At 52.7% G+C, this 9,230-nt stretch overlaps 1 protein-coding gene across 1 annotated transcript; it reads left to right on the plus strand.

The window, feature by feature from the left end:
* The first annotated feature begins 275 nt into the window (after window positions 1-275).
* Window positions 276-8,994, plus strand: LOC138994149 (polyunsaturated fatty acid lipoxygenase ALOX15-like). Its single transcript, XM_070393844.1, has 14 exons — window positions 276-410; window positions 2,076-2,280; window positions 2,523-2,604; window positions 2,696-2,818; window positions 2,979-3,082; window positions 3,264-3,424; window positions 4,082-4,225; window positions 5,594-5,803; window positions 6,846-6,932; window positions 7,031-7,200; window positions 7,380-7,501; window positions 8,076-8,176; window positions 8,301-8,468; window positions 8,578-8,994. The coding sequence occupies exons 1-14, from the start codon at window positions 276-278 to the stop codon at window positions 8,755-8,757; spliced, it is 1,992 nt and encodes a 663-aa protein (XP_070249945.1). The 3' UTR covers window positions 8,758-8,994.
* The last annotated feature ends 236 nt before the right edge of the window (window positions 8,995-9,230 follow it).

Below are 9,230 nucleotides of genomic sequence, written 5' to 3' on the forward strand. Positions count from 1 at the left end.
TGCATGTTTTGGGCCCAAATCCTCTGTGCTTCCTCATTCCATCCTCCTCCCACAAAGATAAGGGTCTGCCCCCGCCTTCCTGAGCTGGGGCCAACTTCTGGGCTGCCCAGAGGGTGTGGCCAGGCCAGGTTGGTTGGAGGCCTGCCATCCATCCACATCCTGTAGTTCCTATGCAATTTCCCAGCCAAGATTTAGGGGGGCGGGGTCTTGAGTCCATTTATTAGGCACCTCCACTCCTCTTCCCCCTCAGAAGGCACAAAACGTCTTTGTGGAAGATGGGTGTCTACCGCATCCGCGTGTCCACGGGATCCTCGTTCTTTGCAGGCTCCTACAACCCTGTGCAGCTGTGGCTGGTGGGCCAGCACCGAGAAGCGGCACTCCAAGAGCGCCTGTGGCCAGTGCGGGGCAAGGTGAGCTGCAGGAGCTGGCCTCAGCCCCCGGGATGTCACATTCCTGGGAAGAGATGCACTGGGCAGAGCGTGGCACACAGCAGGCGCTCAATAAATGTCCGTGCCATCTGGCTTCCTTGGGATGGGGAGGATGCTCCTGCAGGCCCTCCTGCACAGAGCTCTCTCTCTTTGCAGAGATCTTGAAGCACTGCCTGTCTCTGGTTTCCTCTATTTTATTTTGAGGGGAAGGAGGGAGGGAGAAAGAGAGGAAGAGAGAGAGAGAGAGGAAGATTGATTTTGTTCCACTTACTCATGCGTGGTTGAGTCTTGTCTGTGTCCTGACCAGGGATGAGCCTGGGATTTTGGGGTGTCAGGATACGCTCTAACCACTGAGATACCTGGCCAGGGAAGTTTCCTCCATTCTGAGGCCCTATTTCAAGCCCCTTCCTTCGAGGCGGGGAATGGGGTCTATGGAGGGAGATAAACTAAGAGCTGAATTTCCTGATCCCTTCCCCTCTCTCATCACTTTTACCTGGTTAGTCCCCCGCTCCTGTTACTTTTTCTTCCCCATTTCCCATCCCCACATTTCCCTAGCCCACCCAGCTCTTTCCAGGACCCCCAGATCCGGATGTCTGTCCTGCAGACGCCTCAAAGGAACCTGCCCAAGCTAGGTCCTCTCTTTCCCAGCCCCTCACCTCTCCGCTTGCCGCCCCCCCCCCCCCCCAACACGCACCCCCACCCCAGGGGTCCTGCGAGAGTTCTGTTCTGTTCGCCTCCAACCAAGAATCCAGCGCTGGCAATTCTGCCTCCTGGACATTCCGGCTTCCGGGTCCAATGCCCGACCCGCCCCCGACCACCAGTGTCCGCGTGAACCTAGACCACCTTCAGCCTCTTCCCCCGCCCCCCTTCCGCCCCGTACCCTCACCCCTGGCCGCTTCCTCTCCTGCCCTTCCAAGCCCTTCTGCAGCCAGATCACGTCTTCCAAATACACCCCGCCCTTCACACGCCCCTCCCCACAAACATTTGAAAGGCTTCTGCCGGTTCTCAGGACCGAATTCTTGGCTTGCCCTTCGAGACTGTTCACCGTCTAGTCACGCTCATCTCCCACGCGATCCGTGCTCAGATCCACGCCGCCTCGCCCTTGCTCAGCCTCCGCGCTCTGGCTTCCTCTCCCTGGCACGCATTTCCCCAACCTCCTCCTCTCTCTCACTTTCCCTGGTTAAACCCTCCACACCTAGAGGTCTCCGCTCACACAGAGCGGAGGGGGCGCTGGGGTCTCTCTGCCGAAAGTGCCTGGTCAACAGTGTATCTTCCGCAGCAAAGGGGCGCTGGCCCGCGGCGATGCCCAGCGCCCAGCTCAGAGCCCAGCGCCCAGCGCCGAGCTCAGCGCTCGGTAGTATCAGTGACTATGAGGAGGAAAGAGGAGGAAAGAGGGCAGGAAAGAGGAGGAAAGAGGGCAGGAAGGAGTGCATCTTCCCTCCTCCGCCTCACCCTGGGCTGAAGAACTCCAAGGCCCATAATGGGGACATGGGAACACCTGGTCGGCGAGCCCCCTTTCTCTTTTTGGCTCCTTTGACGCCGCTTTCCCAGAGGCCCAGCAGAAGGGCCTGGGCGGGGAGCTGGGCTCAGTTCAGTCCCCCCTCCCGGCGATCGCCATGGATGCTGAGCCGCTTGTGTCACCTGCAGGTGATGGAGTTCCAGGCAGACGTGAAGGAGTCCCTGGGGCCGCTGCTGTTCGTGAAAATTCGCAAAAAGCACTTCCTGCAGGATGACGCCTGGTTCTGCAACTGGATCTCCGTGCAGGGCCCTGGGGCTGGTGGGGACGAGTTCAGGTTCCCCTGCTACCACTGGGTGGAGGGCAGTGGCGTCCTGAGCCTCCCCGAGGGCACAGGTGAGCGCAGGGTGGGGTGTGAGGAGGCCTCTGGGGCCCAAGAGAGGCTGGGGCTGGGGGAAAAGAGAAGAGGGAACAGGATGTGAGGGCAGAACCTGGAGGGGCATGATGCTGAAGGGTCACCCCTCCCCCGAAAGGGTGGGCAGAGAGGCACCCCTGGCAGGGACTGGGGAGGGGGGCAGAGGCTCTCAGGAGAAGCCTCATCCTCTATGCCCTTGTCCCTGCCCTCCTTCCTCCTCTAGGCTGCACGTTGGTAGAGGACCCTCAAGGCCTGTTCAAGAAACACAGGGAGGAGGAGCTGGAAGAGAGAAGGAAGCTGTACCGGTTAGCCTTACCCCGCCCTGACCCCTCCTGACCTGGCAGTGAGTCCTGGCCCTTCCAGGCATCAATGCCTGATTTCATTTCTGCATCACAGATGGGGTAACTGGAAGGATGGGCTGATCCTGAATGTGGCTGCGGCCAATTTAGGTGACCTCCCGCCAGATGAGAGGTTTCTGGAGGACAAGAGATTTGACTTTGAGATTTCACAGTTCAAGGGGTGAGAGCAGTGCGGGCTAGAGGAGAGGGAGGTATCCTGGTCCAGGGGCTCTTATGGACTGAACAGGGTCAGGGCTGGATTAGCCCGAGGGGGGTCCTTATAGTTACAATGTGTGATTTTGAGACTAACTTTCAAACGCTTTGCCGATATTTACCTGAAGGATGGCCAGCTTAGTTATGAAAGACTCTCTAAACTTCCTTGCTTGCTGGAATGATCTGGATGACTTCAAAAGGATCGTCTGGTGTGACCACAGCGAGCTGGCTGGTCAGTATCCCTATCCCAGTACTTCTCCCAAGACCCTTACCACCCAATCGAGGGAACCAGGCTGGGAGACCTGAGGTCTGGGTCCCTCTGGTGAGCTGGGGGGAAGAAGGAATGGTTTGGTGGGGGTTAGAAGAACCAGGAGATCTGAACTCACAACCTGCACCACAACTGCCACCCTCAGTGAAGGTGCGGGACTCCTGGAAGGAAGATGCCTTCTTTGGGTACCAGTTTCTCAATGGCGCCAACCCCATGCTGCTAAGGCGCTCCAGTCGCCTTCCTGCCCGCCTGGTGTTCCCTTCAGGGATGGAGGAGGTGCAGGCCCAGCTGGAGCAGGAGCTGCAGGTATGGACATAATGGCCCAAAGGAGGCCACACAGTGAAATGGGAGTGTGGTTAGTGTTTATGCTGCTCTGGGCCCCACTATGAGCCCAATTTGCCCCCAGAAGCAAGAGGGGATTCTACAGGGGGAATCTTGAGTGATCCTGGAGGTGTGCAACCACATGGCCTTCCTCCTCGACTGAGAAAAGCATATTGTGGAGGAAGAGTGTGTGATGGGTGATAGATGCAATCAAACTGAAGAAATAACTGGGCCTCGGTGCTAAGGATTTGGGGGAGTGTGTAGCAAGAGAATCAGATCAGGGGTGGGCTTATTAATCAGGAATCAACATGGATTAATTGATGGGTTGGGCAGAGAAAATTCATGGATTATAGGGTGAGACAGACTTGGGTTTGAACCCTGGCTATGCTGTTTATAAACTGTGTGACTTCAGGCAAGTTACCTCCTATCTTCTTTTATTATGTTTCCTTTTTTTAAATATAAACCTGGAATTAATTCAAGCGCTTGTAAGACTTCTGTAAAGCAATAGCATGTGATTCATTGCCTGTTACAAAGTAGGTGATGGAGATAAGTTAGTTTCCTTCTTGTTCTTCTTCCTTTGGGGAATCAGGGTGGGAAGAAGATGCCTTACACTGATAGCCCTCACCCTCTGCCCCCATCCAGGGAGGCACGCTGTTTGAAGCCGACTTCTCCCTGCTGGATGGGATCAAGGCTAACGTCATCCTATGTAGCCAGCAATACCTGGCTGCCCCTCTGGTCATGTTGAAACTGCAGCCTGATGGGAAACTCTTGCCCATGGTCATCCAGGTGAGAGGATTTCTGCTTCCCCATGGTTGGCCCTCTCAGCTCAGCCCTTCACCCAAATTCACTGAGGATTCACTTGTGCTAAAGCACTGGAGGTGGCAGTAAAGGAGGGAATTGGCAAAGGCAGAAAGGCGTGGTCTAGCTGGAGAGAGAGACTGGGAAAGTCTAAATATGCTCCAGTACTGAGGAAGTACCTGAGGATGGAGATAGTGTGGGAGGGGTCATGGGAGGTGGGGTGGGCATGAGCCTTGGCGAAGGAGCAGGACCTCTTCCCAGGGGAAGATGGGTTGGGCAGAGATGGGGTGTGCAGAGTGTGAGAAGTTAGATTGTCAGTGGACAATTGGGCTGGTGTGCTGGGAGGTAATGTGAGGTGAGAGGACCCAGAATGTATCGGATGGTGGATGCCAAATCAAGAAGTATGAACACAGGAAGCTGATGTAGGCTGTTGTGAAACATGCTATAGGCACATTCTATGGGTCATCTTGTTTCAGATGGATCAGAGAAAGGAGAGGCTAGATCCGGAGATTAGGGTGACATGTTACAGCAATTGCCCAAGATGAGGGTAATGGACTTTGTTGTGGGGAATAGCTGTGGGGGTGCAGAGGAAAGCTACATGGGCATGCAGAGGAAAATTAAACTGGCCTGGATACAAGGAAAGAGAAAAGAAGAGTTAGGCAAGGCACCTGCAGAAATAGGACAAATAAAGAGGAAAAGATGCTCAGGTGGGCTTTTGTCTGGCCAGTTATGAGATAACTAGAGGCCAGATGCACGAAATTGTGAAAGAGTAGGCTTTTCTTCCCCCGGCTGCCGGCTGCCAGCTGCCAGCAGCAGCTCCCCTCTGGCACCCAGGACCCGGGCTTCTCTTGCAGCCCCTGCTTTGTCTGGAAGGTCATCCGGAAGGATGTCTGGTCTAATTAGCATATTATGCTTTTATTATTATAGACGGGGAGACACTCAAATTGATACATCTAGCTAGTGACTAGCTGAGAACTGGAGACTTAATCAGCTGAATAGGGGTGGTGTTGAAAGATTAGAGAGAAGATGAACTTTCTGAAAAAGTGTGGGATAAAGGAAGCAGAGGGTTTGAATCTTGTCCACACTGAAGGGAGTGAAAGCGCAAGTGGAGGCCAGGAAGTTGGTAGAAGAGGAGCTTCTGCAGAAGGTCAGGCAGAACAGCTTGTACAATGTTAATGCACTGAGTGGGTAGGAAAGTCAGGAGAAGGAATATTGGCTGCTGGGAGGAGCAGCAGTGAGATGGAGAAAGCTAAGCAAATTTGGGAAGAAGGGGGCGGTTAAGTATGCAAAGGAGGGGGAATCTGCTGGGCACCTGGCCACTCATCCTCTTTCCCCCACACTCTATCCTCGCTCCAGCTCCAATTGCCACGCATGGGATCCCCACCACCACCACTTTTCCTGCCCACGGACCCCCCGATGGCCTGGCTCCTGGCTAAATGCTGGGTCCGTAGCTCTGACTTCCAGCTTCACGAGCTTCTCTCTCATCTTCTGAGGGGACATTTGATGGCTGAGGTTATCGCTATGGCCACCATGAGATGCCTTCCATCGATACACCCTATCTTCAAGGTAATACCTTATCCCCTTCTCTCCTGCCTGCCTCTCTGCCCCATGGCACAGTCCTGCCACTGGAGGCACCCTCTCTGTGGAGTCTAAGGGTGTGGGGAAAAGCCAACCAATGAGAGACAAGGGAACAAGGGTGAGGTGGCTTGCTCTGCATTTTCAACTGGTGACATCACCTCCCAAGGAAGTGGAAATGATTCATTGTCAAGGTGGGGGGGGTGGGGAGGTGGGACGTGAGTGGCCTTACTCTTTTTATGTATAAAGCACAGATAGATGAACATACAGTATATAGACAGTGCACACAAACGACTGAGGATTCCATTGCAAAAGGGAAGACCAAGCAAATACATAGAAGACTTTTCCAGCCAGTTTTGACCTGTCCTAAAATAGTAACACACAGGCCAGTTAGACAGGCTCAGGTCCACAACAGTGGCCTGTGTTTTTTTGTTGTTGTTTTTTTTGTTTTGTTTTATTTTTTGTGTTTTTTTTTTAACAGACAATTTGAACTGAGTATTCACCCATTAACTGTTCTTGGGCGCCTCCAATGGAGCAAGAACCATTCTAGATGATTGTGCTAAGCAAGACAGAGGTTCTGATCATTGAGGATTTTCATTTCCATTTCGGGCTACCAGCCAAGAAAGACTGTATTATGACAGATCAGCTGTGATACGTACAATGCAGAGAATCAAAGCAGAGCAAAAAAATATCTATGATGTTAACACCTTCAGAAAATTTGACATATGAAGTTTTGAATCTTGTTTTCAATACAACAAAATAGCATAAATATCAAATCGCCTATACATCAACATATGTGTAACTCCATCTACTGAAAAAAAATCCACATTATTAACCAGTACACCTAGTAAGCCAATGTTTTGTGGAATGAATTACAATTTGACTGAACACTCTTGATGTAGAGGGACCACTGAACTTCATGTCTCTGCTTTTCCTGAAGACCTGGCACCTTTCCTGTTCTTCAGCTCCAATTTCCTGCAGGGACTTGCCGCAGGTCTCTCCTGACTTGTTCTTTCCTGCTCTCTTTCTCCAGCTGATAATCCCCCACCTGCGATACACCCTGGAAATTAATGTGCGGGCCAGGAATGGGTTGGTCTCCGAAAACGGCATTTTTGACCATGTATGAAAGAGAGAAGGGGGCTCCTGGAGCTCATGCTCCCTCTGGCTCTGGCCTCTGGCAGGTGGAGTTGCCTGACCCTGTCCATTCTTTCTTCTCAGGTGGTGAGTACTGGTGGGGGAGGCCACGTGGAGCTGCTTAAGCGTGCTAGAACCTCTTTAACCTATAGATCATTCTGTCCCCCTGATGACCTGACTGACCGGGGGCTTCTGGGAGTCAAGTCTTCTTACTATGCTCAGGATGCTCTGCGGCTCTGGGAAATCATGTATCGGTGAGGCAAGGGGAAGGCAGGGCTTGGGGGGAGGGTGGGCGGTCAGGGAGTGGCTTGAGAGAACAAGTGATCTGTGTTGGAGGGCTGGGTGCCCTGACCTGGCCATGTGGGCAAGGAGCAGAGGGCCTGGAGGCTTCCTGTCAGCTTCAGCTCTCTTGGCCCAACCCCTTGGCTAACAGCTATGTGGAGGGAATTGTGAGTCTTCACTATAAGACGGACAAGGCGGTGAAAGAGGACCTTGAACTGCAGACTTGGTGTCAAGCGATCACTGAGATTGGCCTGCTAGGGGCCCAGGACCAAGGTGAGTTGAGCCCCTGCCCTGAGACCTCCAGTGTGGAAAATTCCTCCTGGGAACATCCCCAGAACCCTCCCTGCTTCTATGAAACTCTCCAGAAGCATGTCCAACCCCTATTAAAATGCCCATGGCCTTTTCAGATTCTTATGCAAGAAGAATCCCTCTAGGTCCCAGATGCAGTGGGACCAGTTGTTGCTCATAAATGCTTAACAACTGGCTCTCTGGGGAAAATAAAAAAAAAAAAAGCAAAAAATAAAAGCCTTGATTTGTAGCATTGCCCATTTCCTTGGTGTCTCACCATAGCTACTGTTGTGATGTCAACCAGCTTGCTACATACCTAAACATTTAACATAACTGACTCATGTGAGCCAGTGTGGGTCATAACCAGTACCTCACTGAGTAGGGCCCTCCCAGGAGATCTCGTTTGTTCCACCACAACTCATGCTCATGTCAGTTCCCACAATAGTTCCTCAGAGTCCTTGACACCCTTTCTTCCCTCTCATATTCTCCCTGCTCAGCCTCTCTGAGCTCTGTTTCTGTTCCTGAGCTCCCAGCTTCTAACTCTCCTTGCCTCTTGCAGGATTCCCCATGTCCTTAGAGTCCTGGGGCCAGCTTTGCCACTTTGTCACCATGTGCATCTTCACCTGCACTGGCCAGCACTCCTCCGTCCACCTGGGCCAGGTACTTGCTATAGGGGAGCAGTGGGCATTTGCAACTGGAGAGGGGGTGGAGGGGACTGTGTGCAGGTGGCTAAGGGGTTTTTATGCTTAGCAGACTTTGATTCTAGATATCTGCCCCTCCTTAGCTGGATTGGTATGATTGGGTCCCTAACGCACCCTGCACAATGAGGCTGCCCCCACCAACCACCAAGGATGTGACACTGGAGATGGTGATGGCAACACTGCCCAACTTTCATCAGGCTTCTCTCCAGATGTCCATGACCTGGCAACTGGGCAGACGGCAGCCCGTTAGTGTGAGAGCCGGGCGGCCTGGTCCCTGAGGAAGGGGGCAGCTGTGGGGAGGTGTGGCCCTCCAAACTGGGGTTCATAAGGCTTTCAGCTGCTTTTCTCTCTCCATCTCAGGTGGCTCTGGGCCAGCATGAGGAGGAGTATTTTTCAGGCCCTGAGCCCAAAGCTGTGCTGAAGAAGTTCAGGGAGGAGCTGGCTGCCCTGGATAAGGAAATTGAGGTCCGGAATGCAAAGCTGGATATGCCCTACGAGTACCTGCGACCCAGCAGAGTAGAAAACAGTGTGGCCATATGAGCACCCCCTGCTTGTGGTTGTTTCAGCATCTCTTCCACCCAACCCACAGCCCCATCCCTTAGAGCTTTCATCCCCAGCCATGCTGCTTTCTATCTCCACCCTCCCTACAGAGTCCCTTTTTCTTTGTGTGTGTCCACAGTTCACCAGCCGGGAGTCTCCAAATAAAAATAATGAGCTGGGAAGATAGTAAAAATCTCATGGTTATTTTAATGAGTGGCAACAAAGGAACCAATACATTCCAACTTCTGTATCTTATTAAATTTTTGAAAAATAAACTTGGAAGTGTCTTTCTTCACCCCCCCCAATATATTTTTATTGATTTCAGAGAGGAAGCTGCTTCCTGCACACCCCCTACTGGGGATGGAGCCCACAACCAGGGCATGTGCCCTTGGGCAGAATTGAACCCAGGACCCTTCAGTCTGTATGCTGACACTCCACTGAGCCAGACCAACTAGGGCGGAAGTTTGTTTCTT

Source organism: Myotis yumanensis, unplaced genomic scaffold, assembly GCF_028538775.1.
Source record: "Myotis yumanensis isolate MYYU_CA2020_CCGP unplaced genomic scaffold, mMyoYum1.0.hap1 SCAF_16, whole genome shotgun sequence".
Lineage (NCBI taxonomy): Eukaryota > Metazoa > Chordata > Mammalia > Chiroptera > Vespertilionidae > Myotis > Myotis yumanensis.